General features: G+C 28.1%; 1 protein-coding gene across 1 annotated transcript; it reads right to left on the bottom strand.

Moving 5' to 3' along the window:
* Nucleotides 1–1,084: 1,084 nt before the first annotated feature.
* Nucleotides 1,085–6,911, bottom strand: LOC111316802 (vacuolar protein sorting-associated protein 20 homolog 1-like). Its single transcript, XM_022918955.2, has 6 exons — nucleotides 6,576–6,911; nucleotides 6,256–6,408; nucleotides 5,825–5,977; nucleotides 5,092–5,175; nucleotides 1,551–1,704; nucleotides 1,085–1,401 (listed from the first exon to the last, which is right to left on the bottom strand). Exons 1-6 carry the CDS (start codon nucleotides 6,675–6,677, stop codon nucleotides 1,376–1,378), a joined length of 672 nt encoding a protein of 223 aa, XP_022774690.1. The 5' UTR covers nucleotides 6,678–6,911; the 3' UTR covers nucleotides 1,085–1,375.
* Nucleotides 6,912–15,897: the final 8,986 nt, after the last annotated feature.

The raw sequence follows: 15,897 nt of genomic DNA, 5'->3' as shown, positions 1-15,897 counted from the left end.
CGATAAAAAAGGTTGGCAAGAATTTTAGTGGAGGCGGCTGCCCAGGTCCCCCTATTGGGTGGCAGTTCAATTCGTCCTCAATGAATTTTAATTCAATTTAATTTTGTAGGGTTATTTTTTTTAAATTAAATTTCAGATTAGATTGAGTAAACAATATTTTAAAAAATTGAGATAGAGTCAGGATTTTAATTTTAAAAAAATTTGATTTGATATGATCTAATAAGATATTATATAAAAATTATTTTTTAATTTTTAATTTAATTATTTATATAATTATAGAATTATATTTAAAAAATAATATTTTATTAATTTTAAGTCCAATTAAATACGATTTATATAATATCGGATTGAGTCAAATTTGAATATAAAAAAAATAAAAAAAATTTTTAAATCGGATTGAATTTAAATTTTATGATTATAAAATCGGATCAAATTTGAGACGAACAAAAATTCATCTTGATCTGCCCTGTTACCAATCATGTACCCCTATGTGGATTCGCTTGAGAAATAGGAAAAAAATGAAATTTAAATTAAAAAAAATGTTAATAATTTTTTGCATAAAAAATAGGTTTGGTACTTATAAATTAATGTAGCAAAATCATTTTTTTTTTAAATGTGGCAAATGAATCAGCGTTTGGATTTGATTATTTTTAAATTCTGTGTCATTTTAATTTTAAATTATTTTGGGTTAATTTTTTTTAAAATTTGAATAATTTTATATTCTAATAATTTCAAGTGAATAGCCTAAGTTTTGAATTATCGTGAATATAAATTATTTCAAGTTCGATATGCTTTTAGTTTTGAGTAGATTTCAATTGATATTAGGTCATTTTGAAAATGTTATAAGTGATTTTTTTTTAAATAAAATGCAATATATGATTTTGCTTTTATAATATAATCTTTAATTATTTTAAGCTAAAAATATGACAAAAGTTTTGAATACTTTTTGACCATCAAGATGCAGAGTAATAAGTGAAAACATGTAAAGCACTTGATTGGATGCAAGCTAATTAACACCATTTATTTATGTTGTACTATAGTTCTTTTTATATGTGCAGATTCCCTAAATTAGCAGACCGTCCTGTTAACGATAACATCCAATGGTATATCCAAATAATTCCGCTTGCATGTGTTCAAAACTAAATTTAACAAATGGCTAACAACAGAACTGGCAAAAACTGCCCCAAACCATCCTGCTTGGTTATACAGATCTGTACAAACTGACAATACGGAAATAATTGACCGCCAAACTGAACCCGTCACGTGGACAATCATGAAAATTAACAAATATGGAAAGAGGAAAAAGAGGCAGCCAGAAGATGTTCATTAGTAATGGCAGACTGCAGATAATGAAACAGCCACGTTGTTTTCTCGATCATGCAGGCAGGGGGTCCTCCATAACTGTGTTTTCAAAAATTGTCAGGAGTTTGAAGTTATCAATCAAGTAGGGAGTACATGCACGTGTGATGTGTGTGCTTATGGGCATTTTGGGAAAGTGTGAGTGCTTATGTTGGTACATTTATTATAGGGAGAGAGAGAGAGAGAGAGACCTCTTTTTGTGGAAATTCCAGCTGATGCAATTTCAGCATCGTCTCTAGCTGCATTGGAAGCAACTGGTTTCTTGGCTGGCACATCAGGAAGACCCAAGTTTTGTTCTTCAGATTTTGCTCTAGTAGGCACTTCTGGCATATCTTGAACGGCCATCTAAATAAAATATAGAGTTGCCATTCAGACAGAGACTGGTTGAGAGAACAACGAAATGATCTAATAAACATAGCTAAATCCCAAATGACACATTACAAAAGACCTTTACATGCTTACACATCACCAAAAGGTTCTCTTCTTTTTCATAATAATCAAATCAAAAAGAAGAAATAAACCTAGCTTAACATAACCAAAAAGGTCCAATCTCATGGTTCTACATATAATCTCATACTAGTATTATCTATGGGCAAAATAATCATAAAACAGTTATAACGTGGAATGATATAAACATATTACTTGAATAGGCTCATGGTAAAGAGAACAATTTATCCAAAGCAAAAGCCATCATACCCTTTGTTTATTAGCAAGCCAAAAAAAAAAAAAAAGAGAACAAAGAAGATACAAACATATCACAGATGTCCCTAGCCCCTAAAGACAGCATTGCCAATGAAGGGGCATGGACTTTGGGAGTCCAGGGGCGGGACAGATGGATGCTGGAAACTCTTTAAGCAACAGATTGTGAAGAGTAGGGGCCAAAAACGAAAAAATAAAACAAATGATTAAAACCACCCAGATATATAGATGGAAGAGTAACCGAAAATGCAAAAGAGAAGCTAAAGTAACCAGAGAAGAAAAAAGGGGAAACCAACTCTCTCATTGGTGTAGCATGATACTATTCACATCATGTAACAATTTCTTAATTTAAATGCTTGTCTTCTTGTGTTATCATCTTTAATTTATTTTGCATAGCCGGAGATTTATTTTGAGGGTTAGTATTTGCACCTAATAGAGTTTTTTTGCTATTTAAAATACTCTCACAATTATTGAGGAATTTAAAATTTTAGAAAAAAAAAACAATTCAAACAAATTGTTTACTTCATTTTCTGGAATTAGAAACCAGAAGACAAACCTTTGGGCTGGCTATTTGATATCTACAGCCCTCTCCTACAATCTCTAAGTCAAACAAATTCTATTTTGAATTCCTTTCCTACATCAAATTTGGTATCAGAGATGAAGAACTATCTGGAAAGTGCTATGGAAGCAAGAATGAGAGTTCCTTAGGTAAATCGATAGTTGAAGAGGACTGCACTTTCTTGGTAGAAACCACGCAAGGAGCAACAGAATGGGCTGGAATAGTCTAACATTCGAACTTGGAGATTAATGAATGCCAAATTGCAAAAGCAATTTCTCCCAACTGATTATGTGATGAATTTCGATGAGCCCTTTCGTGACTTCAAAAAGACTATTAAGATTGGAAAAATACACTCCCTGTCTATAGGGATCAGACAGGCTATCAGAAATGAGATAGAGATTAATCACCTTACATATTTGAAAGATGCTTATCAATATTGCCTAAAAGCAAAAAATTGCGGCTCATTATGGTGCTAAAAAATCATTGGTTTCGATAAGGAAATGTCACATTTTAATAGGTGTGACCAAATGGTTAGTTGGGTAGTAAAATTGAATTAAACAATTAAATAATGAAAATAATGGAATTGACCAAACAAAGGGAAGGAAACCAAAAGGACCGAAACAGAATATTTCAGTCAACTCTGTCATGTTGAGAAATCACTGAAAATTCCCACCACTAAAGTCAAAGAGACAGGGCCACCCCACACCTTGAAATCTGTTGACAAGTGCTTGAAACCTCCCGCCACATTAAAGTTAATAAGGTCAGTCACATATGAAAGTTCTCTAGTTTTGCAAGCTCTTTCTCTCAGGTGTAGGGTTTGGTCATGTACCCAAAATCAAGATAGTGGTGTACACACAAAATCCTGAGTGAGTGGCTTGAGATTGCAAGTGGGGTTTTGGGGTGAGCTTGACCATGGAAATCTCCGTTCTTTGATAGTGAATTTCTTCTTTGTTGTGCTTGTGGATGTAGGAAATTAGTTCCCACCATGCAAATTGGTTTGTTTGCTCTTTATTGTTTCCTTTCTTGATCGGTTATTGCCGCAGTTTGATCAATCTAACTTCTAAGTTGCTTAATTTGATCACCGCTTCTATCTTGATAGCTTTCAGCCATTTCTCGATAGCTTTCAAGATATGGGGGACTATTTGACTTCATTGGCTGGAATTTTCAGCCATTTCTCAACAACTTCCTTCCCATTTTACCCTCATGAAGATGAGGTCTGATATGATATTTATCAACATAGATGCTTGCGATAGTTTATCAGGTCAGCCATAAACACTAACTCCCAAGAGGGTCAATAAGGAGCTCACATAGCATCCCATGAAAAGTGATTTGCTAAAGTAGATAAAAATTAACAACCCTAGCTATTTTCTCAAACCCCACAAATTTGAAAAGATAACCATAAGGAATTATTATTGTTGTATTGTTTGGAAGAATTGTAGAGGGTAAAAAAGATTCTCTCATCGAGTGAAAATAAAAAGTTGCATGGTGATTTTGAGAATGTAATAATTGAAGACTTGGAAGCCAAGTTGCAATCAATGGAGGGTATAAAACAGTCTATTGGTAATTCCCAGAGTAGCTTTACCTAATCTTGGAGCTTCTGGATGCCACCATCACGTAAAGCAGAAATGAACAGGATAGCTAAAGATTTAATAACTAGTGGTTTAGTCTGAAAGTTATTGTTGCAGCTGAGTTTTCTCCAACTTGGAGTTGATGTTAGAGTAAAAAATTGTGTACATACATAAATGCATGTGCGTGCGTGTGCGTGTGCGTGCGTGTGTATGTGTGTGTATGGTTCATACTACTGTAGAAGTAATGTTACACAATTTCACTCTATTTTTCAACTATAGTATGTTATGTTTTGGGAATATTATGTCTTTTTGATTTATTTCCTTTATAAGTTGTTTAGCATGGTTGAAAACTTATTTCAACAGTTAGGATTTTTACTTAAGGTTTTTTGCTATTTAAAGTACAAGTATTACTTTTAATGAGTAGTTCCATTTATGACCTATGAATCAGAGCAGTTGTTTTCTCTATTTCCTAGCACTAGAAACCAGAAGGCCAACCTTTTGGTTTGTTTTACCTTTATTCCTCCATCCCTAATTTCTCTTACTCTCCAAATCAAATAAATTCTTCGTTTCCTCCCAAAATCAGAGGTGGTAAAAGCAATGGAGAGCAAAATGGAAAAATAGGTTAGGTAACAGTTGCAAATCATAAAATTTCAATGTTAATTTATATTTTTTTCATAAATAAATTATAGTAATTTTTAGCTGCTAGACCTATGAGATTTTAGTATTACAAAGCCTAACGCCAGTTTTTGAATATTTGTGGAAAAACTCATCAAAATCTCCTATGAATTTGGTTTAATTCATTCAAAAAATTAAGATCTTCTATGACAATGACCTAAACAAACAAACCTTAGATCATTATTATTCAAATGAAAATTTATTTTTATCAGATATAACTGAAACAAATACCTGAGTTTCCAAGTTCTCAAATTCAGCCAAAATCTCATCTTCATCTTCTGCTGATAATTTCTCCCCCAAGATCGAATTGATTTCCTTCAAAATCACAAATATGCAGCCCATTTTCAGAAAATTTTAAAAAAAAAAGAATAGAGAAGAAGCTGGAAGCCCATGTGAAGAGGAAATGCTCAAGTTATGATTTAACAGACAAAAATGCTAACCTTTTAACAGATAAAGAGAAAACCGAGCTAATAAAATCATCACGAAAAAGGAAAATATAAATGATTGTTAAAAATTAGGATAACACATACAGACTTTCAGATCCACAATGACATTCAAAGATATTTAGAAAGACATTATTTGAAATACTAAAAGAAAAACATATCTAAGAGAAAAAAGTGACAAAAAGCTTCTTGAAAATGATGATAAACATAATAGATTCACAAACTGGTAATGCAAGCCGACAATCTAGAATTATTTGTGTTTATTTTTGTTTTAAAGACTTCAAAAATAGATTAACATGCCCTGATTTTTAGGCATCTATCTAATGGCATGATAAACAGCTTATCTAAAGTTGACAAATACTTGCAGACAAACAAAGAAGAAGGAGAGTTAGAGAGAGAACAAACAGGAGAGATTTACATCAACGATCATATTTCATTTTAGACAGAGAAATCAAGCAAATGAGCAAAGCCAAGATAACTCAAAAGGAACCAAGATGAGTAAGAATTGAAATGAAGCTCACATCTTGATAAGCCTTAGCCTCTTCAGTGTCATCCATTAACTTCTGGACATCGTCTATGTTGATTTCACTTTGTATTGCCTTAATTGCATTGTTTCCAGCTTTCAAACTATCAAAAACTAGTTTTTGCTTGCTTGCTAGTTCAATATCTGCCAACTGAAAGAAAAATTAGTGTTTTAATCTATCTTAAGCATTGTTCAATTGTAATAGTAAAACCCAAAAGTAAGGCAGCAAATGGAGCCCATGTCGATGCTAGCTCTATAATAGAGACATTGTAATGGATTGATTGGATATTTGATCAAACTATTATACAATTTCTTACTAAAAAATATAACATTAAACAATGAGAAAATTGAAACAATTAAAACAAGGTAGCTACATAGTGAGACAACAAATTAAATCAAATAATAATATGATAATTCAGTTTCACATACTTGTTGCTCGACATTAATAAGCCAAGTGTCAACTTGCTTCAATAATTCTTCTTGCGTTTTCTTCTTCTTCAAAGCTAACAAAGCTCTATCCTTTCTCCTTTCACGAATCAAGTCTCTGGCAGCTAGCTTTTCTGCTTCTATAACAGCCTCAAGCTAACAAAGAGGGAAAATGTAAAAAGAAAAAATAATAATAATAATAAAGCAAAAATTAAAATTACAGAAATTCAAAAGAAGAAAACCAAACAGAATTGAATTCATTTATAAACACAATATATATATATATATATATATAGAAAGAGAGAGAGAGAGAGCAGAGAAACCTGTTGCTGGTATTGAGCAAGCTTGCGCCTCTGAGTTTTGAGGGAAAGAATTGCTCGATCGACTTCGGTGATCTTGGGTTTCTTCACCAATAAATTCCCCATCTATTACTAATCAATTACGGGATTCGCCTTGTCACCTGTCTCCTATTCACTCTACTCAGACTCTGTTCGGGAGAGGAACAAAATCTCTCCACCACTCAGCCTTAGCGACGGAGGTGCACCAGCGGCTTTTGCCTCGTATTTTTGTTTTTCTCTCTTTATTTTCTGTTCTTTTCTTTTCCTGCTATTTTTCATTTCCCAATTCTTCAATCTCTCTCATATATAGGATATTATATTATATGGTATATGGTTATTAGAAAAAGTTTATTGATGTAAATAATTACGTGAATGACTTCGTTTCTATAGGTAAGAAGATTTTTAAGATTTATTTTTATAATAATGCATAAGATTTTTTTTATTTTAGATTATTTATCAAAAAAAAAATATATTTAAAAATTTATTTAATTGTTCAAAACTTTTAAAATTTAAATAAAAGATCAATTCATATATATAAAATAAAATTTTATTATATTATTTGTAATTAATTTTCTATTTTTTTTACAGCAATTATTATTCTGATTTTAGTTATATCTTTTTACAAAAAAATTTGATTTTAAATTTTTAAGTGTTGGTTTCACATTATCAGCATTTTTTTCAACCAAATTAAGTTTAAAATAATTGAATAAATAAAATTATCTATTTAAAATAAAAAGAAATTATAATTTAAATTTGAAATTTTAAAAATTAATATTTTTTAATTCAAATTTCATTAGTTCCGTAGATATATCTCTTTTTTTTTTTAATTTTAAAATCTTGAAATTTGATTTTTTACATTCATAAATATTTTTTACATTCATTTATTTTTTAAATATTTTAAAATTTTAAAAAATAAATATCACTTATCATATTTTTAAAATTCAAAATATATTTATCAATTTGAAAATTATTTATATACTTTAATTATCATGCAGTAAATATATAAATAGTATATTCTACACATTATTATTTTTTCAATTTACAACATTTCTTTGAAAGATATATTATTACTTTTATAATTTTATTCTTATAAAAAACTAATATTTATTTCAATTTATTTATCTTTTAACACTCATTTACTAATTTTTTTCTTTCATATTTTGTTTAGAAGTTTGATCAATTATCATAGAGTGATGGTATGTTTATAAATGTTTATTAAAATTATTTTGTTTTCCAAAAAATATATATTAAATATAATTTATTAGGATATCATTTTTTTGAAATTGTATATTTTTTTAATTCTGGATTATTTTTTTTATTTTAACTTATTATCAAAAAAATATTATTATTTTTTTACTTTTCACATCTTTCATATATTTAAGAAGTAACTTGTTTTGTTATGAATTAATTCTTTAGATCATACAATTTGGTTTTGATAAAAAAATACTATTATTTTTAGAGAAGAAAACTCATTTCATTGCTTGTTTCCATCTATGAATAATTATTTTGAGTCGATGAGGTGCCAATTATAGAAATATTATGTTTTTTTGTTTTATTTTAATATAAATGACTCAAAAGATGTTCAACTCGATTGTATCATATATTATCATCATTGGTTTAGATTTATAGTTATATATTTTAAATATTTTAAAGAATACTATAAAACAATTCATAAATCAAATAGTTTTATCCACCACTTTATATGTTTTTTTTTTTTCATTTTGATCATGTAAAAACATTTTTATACTCTACGTGTTTACTCAATCACTTTAGATAATTCATAATTCATGAATCAAATACTTTAGATGTTTTTTCACTTTATATCATGAATCAAACAAATTATATATATATGCATTTTTAAAATAAAAACTTTAGGATCAAGATATGATAAATTATTATTTTACAAATAAAAAATTAAAATATATATTCTTTTATTATGATAATATAAAAATTAGACTAAATTAAAAAAATTAAAAGAATAAAAATATAATAAAAAAATATGTGCATCGCATAAGTTAAAAAGCTAGTTTTTTATAATTCCATATTTCACATCTTTTCCAAATATATATTTTAAGGTGAGAAAAAAATCCAAAGTCAATAAAAAATAATAGTATTCAGATTGGTACAAATTAATTTTTTTATTAAGTTTAATTTTAATTTGAATATTTTATATTTTAATTCGTTTTAAATTACTTCTATTAGATTAAAAGTCTCCAATTAGATGAAAACCAATAAAGATGAAACCAAGAAAAAGAAAACTCTATCATAGAATTTTGTAGGTTTTTCTAATTTAATTTTAACTAGTACATTAGTTTTTGAGTCTTTATTCAATGGTAAGTTTTAAAATTAATTTTTTGTTTTACATAATTGAACTTTTTAGTTATTAATTAATGAGTTAAATGTAAGATGATTGTAAATAAAATGTGTAGTTTTTCATTTGTGGATGATCTATATTTAGTACAACTAATTGGTTAAGAAAGGCAATTCTCTTCCCACCCTATCATTTACTTTTCACGTTTTTTTAACTTATTTTTTTAATATAATTACCTTTTTTTTTTTTTTTTTAAGTTTTTTGATTTGTACATCCAAAATTTTTTAAAAGTTTTCGAATTTTCATATCTAGAAGCTTTTAAAAGTTTTATAATTTTCATATTTGAAAGTTCAAAATTTTCTGTAATATATATTTTCTCAACTGTATTTCTCTTAAACTTAAATGTAATTTTTTAAAAACTTTTGGATATGTCTTTTAAGTATAACTTACTTGAAATGCATATTCAAAAAGTTATATAACTTATCGAAAATGTATATCTAGAAGTTTTAAAGTTGACATAATAAGGATAATTAAATAATTTTAACTAAAGAAAATTTTGAAAAAAAAGTGAGGTGTGGAGATAAGAAATGGATATGTGTTTAGAAAACTTGATTATGAATTTTAACATTTTTCATATCATGGAAATAAGTACAAAATCTTTTATAAATAATTTATCATTTTTGTTTGTTTTTCTAAAAATAAATTAGTTAACTTAGGATTTAAGGTTCAAAATTAAATATTATATTTTTTTTCAAAAGTGTCACATTAGCCATACAATATTGCCATTTTCAACTAAGAATTGCACATTTAATATGTCATATTAGCAAAATTAACAAGTGAACGAAAATAATTTAATGCTTTATGCAAATTAATATCTATGTATTTCATTTTTTCAATTTCATTAAAAAAGTCTTTATTGGAGCATATTTGAAAATGTTTGATTCTTATTTAGTTCAAATTAAATGTTATGTACTTAATTAAGAGTTTATCAAATGTTAAATCCTAATTAAATTGAACATTTAGCTTTTTTTTTTCTCTTTTTTCCTCACCTTTCACTACCTATTAGCATATGTCATTTTCAATCTATTTGATGGATCAAAACTAATTGATTCGATCAAATCAATTTGATTAATTTGGTTTTGTTAATGATCAATTAAATAATGATTTAGTCGATTAATTAACCCAACACAAAACTTAGGGTTTCACTCTAGTATTAATAAAGAATTGTCGAAGGATCCATCCAATAAGAAATGAGAGTTGGAGATTTTTCTTTGTTTCATATTTTGAAAATAGAACGGCAAAGAATTTAAAATGCTTAAAGAAATTGTTATTGCTTACAATAGCAAAAGTCTTTGTGCTCTAACATTTGTGGCAATTTTTAGTATGATATGCATATAATTCAGATAAAAGCTAGCTAGCTGGCTATCATTTATTGTATGCCTGGTGAAAGGTACATAATAAGGTGAAGTTAGATGTAATATTTTGCTACAAGAAATATTTAAATTTTAGGTGAATGAAACTATCCTTAATCTAGCAATCATTTATTCTGCTATTATTTTATTATCATCTTGTCCTTATTCTAAATTTGAATCAGATTAAAAAATTAATATTTAGAGACCATTTCATTATCATAAGACCTATCTCCTTTTAAGATTAAAAAAAATTGACAAACTAAAAGATTAAAACCATAATGATATTATTTTTATAGAACTAAACATCTATACTACTATATATAAAAAGTATCCCAAAGGATCCTCAATCTTACATGTGTCTTGGTTTTTCTTTCCTTCCCACTATTTTTTGCTCTCTTTGTTTTGCTTCTCCTAGAATTTTCTCCATCTCTCTGAGACTCCCCTATCATTCTTGTCTCTTTCTTTTTTGTTTTGTTTTTTTACCAAACAGTTAATTCTTGTTTTCTTTGTGGATTGAAAAAAAATGTATGGGTAATCCAAATGAAAGAGAAGAAAGAGCCAATGGTAGCATCAATGATCTTTTTGAAAGATCTAGTGGTGAAAAGTGGTCGTTCCTGAAATAGCCACCATTATAGTAGCAGTTTGAATGCCAACATCTGATTAAATGACGAATAGTCTACTGCAAAGCCTTTGCTAGTCTTGATCCCTATTTTTGTTCATTTTTTAGGTTTGCATCTTCGAAATTTCAATGATATTTTAATTGTACTTTTTAATAATATAAATGACTAAAAAAAAAGACAAATAAAAAAAAGAGATTTTGTTTTGAACCCTAAAAAGGGACAAATAAATAACAGTGAGTTCCTTGACTATATTTGTTTCATGGTATTTCCAATGGAAATATCTTTCATATTTTTAAAAATTTTCAAATTATTGTCAGTAAAGAACAAGGCAAAAACATAAGAGTATTCTATTTTAGAACTTATTGTTATTTATTTCATTGTTTTCATTTTTTTTTTTTTTGGGTTTTGATTCTGACTTTGGTGAGATTTTTTTTTCAAAATTTGTTTTTACCTATTATGTTTTTGAAGTTTGGATATGAACTTTTCTTTATTTGAATTCTTTGCTTATTGAAGGGAATGTCCAAATTTTTATAATATTTGGTCTTTTGCATACTGGTCAATTTTGATTTATAATTGATTGGTGATTTGGGTTTTTAGATGTTTCATTGATTTTTTTGTGTTTATTTTAGGGGTTGTTAAAAACTATTGAAGTTTCCATTTGTTTGTTTTAAGTAAGGTATTAGTTGGCTTGATTATTTTTTGCATGTTTGATTTGTTAAGTCGCTTATAATACTTTCTTAAATTTGACATTTTACTTGATTTTCATGCAAGAAATCTTTAATGTATTCCAACAATTTCATAAAATTTTTAAAGTATTCCTTAAGAGTGTTTTTTAAGTTAATTTTGGTTTTAGTGTTTTTGCATGTTGTTTAAATTAGTTTTAAGATGGATGACTAGCATTTTACTCAATTAAGATTGAATTAAATTACATGTTTGATTTTTTTTTTCATTTTTCTTACAAGAGTCTTGAAGGCATTTAGTGGTTTACAAATTGGTTTCCTTTAGATAGCGTTTGGTTTAGGGAATCCATAATTTTTTTCCTGGAATCTTGATGGTGAGTATTTAATTCCCACGTTTGATTTAAGGTAATTTGATTATAAGATAAAATTTCATATTTTCAACAGTACCCAAAGTCCTGAAATCATAAACCCATCTGTTCTTATGATATTTTAAGATTTTGAAGGGGAAAGTTGCCTTATTTCCAAATTTGCCTAAATAAAAATTGATGAAATAATAGTTTCCCTTTTGAAAAGCATGTCTGGAAGTAATTGAAACTTAGTTGTAGGTTTGTGTACAAAAAAAATATTTTTTTGTATTGTAATTAAAGCTTTTAGCATGAAAAAATTACCCTAAATAATCCTTTTATATTTTTATAAATGGATTATTTAAGGCATTTTCGTATAGAAAATGCCTTCAACAATCCATTTATATTTGTATAAAAGGATTATTTAAAGCTTTTCTACATAGAAAATGCCTTAAATAATCTCAAAAGATTATTTAAGACTTTTTTTTTTGTAAAAATGCCTTAAATAATCTTTTTATAAAAATATAAAATGATTATTTGAGTAAGGTGTTTTCTGTAAATAATCTTTTTATATTTTAGGGTTTAAGGTTAATACTTTTGTAAAAGGATTATTTAAGGCATTTTTGTATAAAAAATATCTTAAATAATCCTTTTATATTTTTATAAAATGAATTATTTAAGGCGTTTCTATATAGAAAACTCCTTAAATAATTATTTTATATTTTTATAAATGGATTATTTAAGGCGTTTCTATATAGAAAACGCTTTAAATAATCATTTTATATTTTTATAAATGGATTATTTAAGGTATTTTTGTATAAAAAATACCTTAAATAATACTTTTATATTTATACCTTATACTATCTTAGATCTCTTAATTCTTAGAAACACAAACTAACACAAAAGCAAACAAAAGATCAAAGCATACCTATCTTAAAAACAAAAGAAGTATAAAACTAACTAAGAACTTGAAAATGTAAAACTTGGGTTGCCTCCCTAGTAGCACTAGTTTTGGTCAAACTTGACCTTTTCTAGTTGTTTGATTCGATCAATTACATTACCTCTTCAACTTGTTTTATGACTCCTCTTTGATAGATTTTTAATCTATGCCCATTTGCTTTAAAAGGTTGATTATCTTCTTTATCCATAATTTTCACTATTCCATATGAAAAGACTTTCATCACAATAAAAGGTCCACTCCACCTTGCTTTATGTTTACCAAGAAATTGTCTTAGTCTTGAATTGAAAAGTAACATTTGCTAACCAAGATTGAAATGTTTTTCCAAGATCTTTCTATCATGCCATCTTTTTATCTTTTCATTATATAACTTGGCATTTTCATAAGCTTGTAATTTGAGTTCATCCAACTTATTTAATTGCAATAGCCTCTTCTCACCTATTAACATTTGATCAAGGTTAAGGTTTTTGATAGCCCAATATGTTTTGTGTTCTAATTCTATTGAGAGGTGACAAGTTTTTCCATAAACTCGTTGGTATGGCAACATTCCTATAAGGGTTTTGAAAGATATTTTTATGCCATAGGGAGTCATCCAATTTGGCAGCCAAATTTTTTTCTAATGGTTTTACAATTTTCTCAATGATTTTTTTAATTTTTTTATTAGAAACTTTGGCTTAGCCACTAGTTTGAGGGTGATATGTAATGGCTACCCTATGGGTTACTCCATATTTAGCTAATTGTTTTTCAAAGATTTTGTTTCAAAAATGGGTGCCTTTATCACTTATAATAGCCTTAGGTGTACCAAACCTTGAGAAAATGTTTTTCTTTAAAAATCAAAGCACTACTGTGGTATCATTAGAAAGTGATGCTATGGCTTTAACCTATTTGGAGACATAATCAACTACTAGCAAAATACAAACATTCTTATAAGAAGACACAAAAGGCTCTATATAATCTATCCCCCATATATTAAAGATCTTAACTTCCAAAATGCTAGATTTTGGCATCTCATGTTGCCTTGTTAGATTCCTTACCTTTTGACATATGTCGCATTGAATGGCAAATCTATGTGTATCTTTAAATAGAGAAGGCCATTAAGAACCACATTGCAATACCTTTGCTATTGTCCTTTCTCTTTTATAATGTCATCCATATTCAGATACATGGCACTATTGTAAGATGCTCTCCACTTTTTCCCTTGGAACATATTTTCTCAAAACCTAGTCTTTACATTGCTTAAAAAGAAAAAAGGTCATCCCACACATAATATTTAACATCATGAAGAATAATTTTCTTTTGTTGATAGTTTAAATTAGGTGAAAGGACATTACTCACAATGTAGTTTACTAGATTAGTATACCATAGTGGTTTTTGAATTTAAAAGAGTTATTATTTGGAAAAGATTCTTGGATAATTTCTCCATCAATTACTCTATTTTCTAATCTTGACAAATAATCCTCCACATAATTTTCATAACCTTTTTTTTCTCTCTAATCACTAAATCAAACTCTTGTAAAAGTAAAACCCATCTAATTAGTTTCAGCTTCATATCTTTTTATGATCAAGTACTTGATAGCCATATGATCTATATACACGATTACCTTTGTTCTTATTAAATAAGATCTAAAATTTTCAAAAGTAAAAACTATAGCTAACAATTCTTTTTCTGTTGTGGTGTAATTTAGCTATGCATTGTTAAAAGTTTTATTTGCATATAAATGGGATGAAATTTTTATCCTTTCTTTGCCCTAATATAGCTTCTACCGTGAAGTTGCTTGCTTCACACATGAGCTCAAAAGGTTGGTTTCAATTAGGTGATGAAAAGATGGATGTAGTGATCAATTTATCTTTTAATGTTTGAAATGCCTATGCATACTTATGGGCGAATTCAAACTTAGCATCTTTTTTCAATAGCTTACATAGTGGCTTAGAAATCTTAGAGAAATCATGGTTGAATCTCTGATAGAAACCATCATGTTTTAAAAAACTCCTACTCTCTTTGACTGAAGTGGGGAAAGATAATCTTTCAATTGCTTTAATCTTTGCTCGATCAACTTCGATCCCCTCTGCAAATATCTTGTGACCCGGTATGATTCTTTCTTAAACCATGAAGTGGCACTTTTCCTAGTTGAGCACTAAATTAGTCTCCTCACATCTATGGAGTACCTTAGATAAGTTAGTAAGGCATAAATCATAATTATCACCAAAAACAAAAAAGTCATCTATGAATACCTCTAAAATATCTTCTATCATATTTGAAAAATTTTCCATCATACACTATTGGAAAGTGGCTAGGGCGTTGCAAAGACCAAAATGTATTATTTTAAAAGTAAACATACCATATGAACATGTGAAAGTGTCTTGGTCTTGTGGGGCTATGGCTATTTGATTGAACCTTGAATATCCATCGAGTTAATAGTAGTATTCATGACCAGCCAACCTGTTAAGCATTTGGTCTACAAATGGTAATGATAAATGATCTTTATGAGTTGTTTTGTTCAATTTGCTATAACCCTCCATCCTATAATGGTTCTTGTTGTAATCAATTCCTTATGTCATTGGTAACCACCATCATTCTACCTTTTTTTACAACATATTGAACTAGACTCACCAATGAACTATTGTAATCAATTCCTTATGTCATTGGTAACCATTATCATTCTACCTTTTTTTGGCACATATACTAAACTCACCAACGAACTATTAGAGATAGGATATTACAGCATCCAGTCACTTGATAATTTTTTTTATTACCTTCTTTATGGTAGGGTTTAAGTGCCTTTGCTACTTAATCGTTGTCTTGTGGTCATCTTCTGATAAGATTTTGCACATGCATATGGTTGGGTTAATACCCTTAATGTCTGTTATTAACTAAGTAAATGCCTTTTTTATAGCTTTAAGACATCTAACAATTTATCCTTTTATTCTTTACTTAAGGCTGTGAAAATGATAACAGAAAAAGTGGAAGCTTTGCCTAGAAAT

The sequence above is a fragment of the Durio zibethinus genome, chromosome 24, assembly GCF_047325235.1.
Source record: "Durio zibethinus cultivar Kanyao isolate XHJ-2024 chromosome 24, ASM4732523v1, whole genome shotgun sequence".
Classification (NCBI taxonomy): Eukaryota; Viridiplantae; Streptophyta; class Magnoliopsida; order Malvales; family Malvaceae; genus Durio; species Durio zibethinus.
This window is presented reverse-complemented; position numbering and strand designations above follow the sequence as displayed.

Bases quoted from the DNA above. Each gene is read 5' to 3' on its own strand.
- LOC111316802 (XM_022918955.2), bottom strand. From the start codon at position 6,677: ATGGGGAATTTATTGGTGAAGAAACCCAAGATCACCGAAGTCGATCGA. The intron at 5,978-6,255 runs GTATGTGAAACT...TTTTTCTTTCAG, and splicing joins TTATTAATGTCGAGCAACAA to TTGGCAGATATTGAACTAGC. The intron at 1,705-5,091 runs GTATTTGTTTCA...TATTTTATTTAG, and splicing joins TTGAGAACTTGGAAACTCAG to ATGGCCGTTCAAGATATGCC.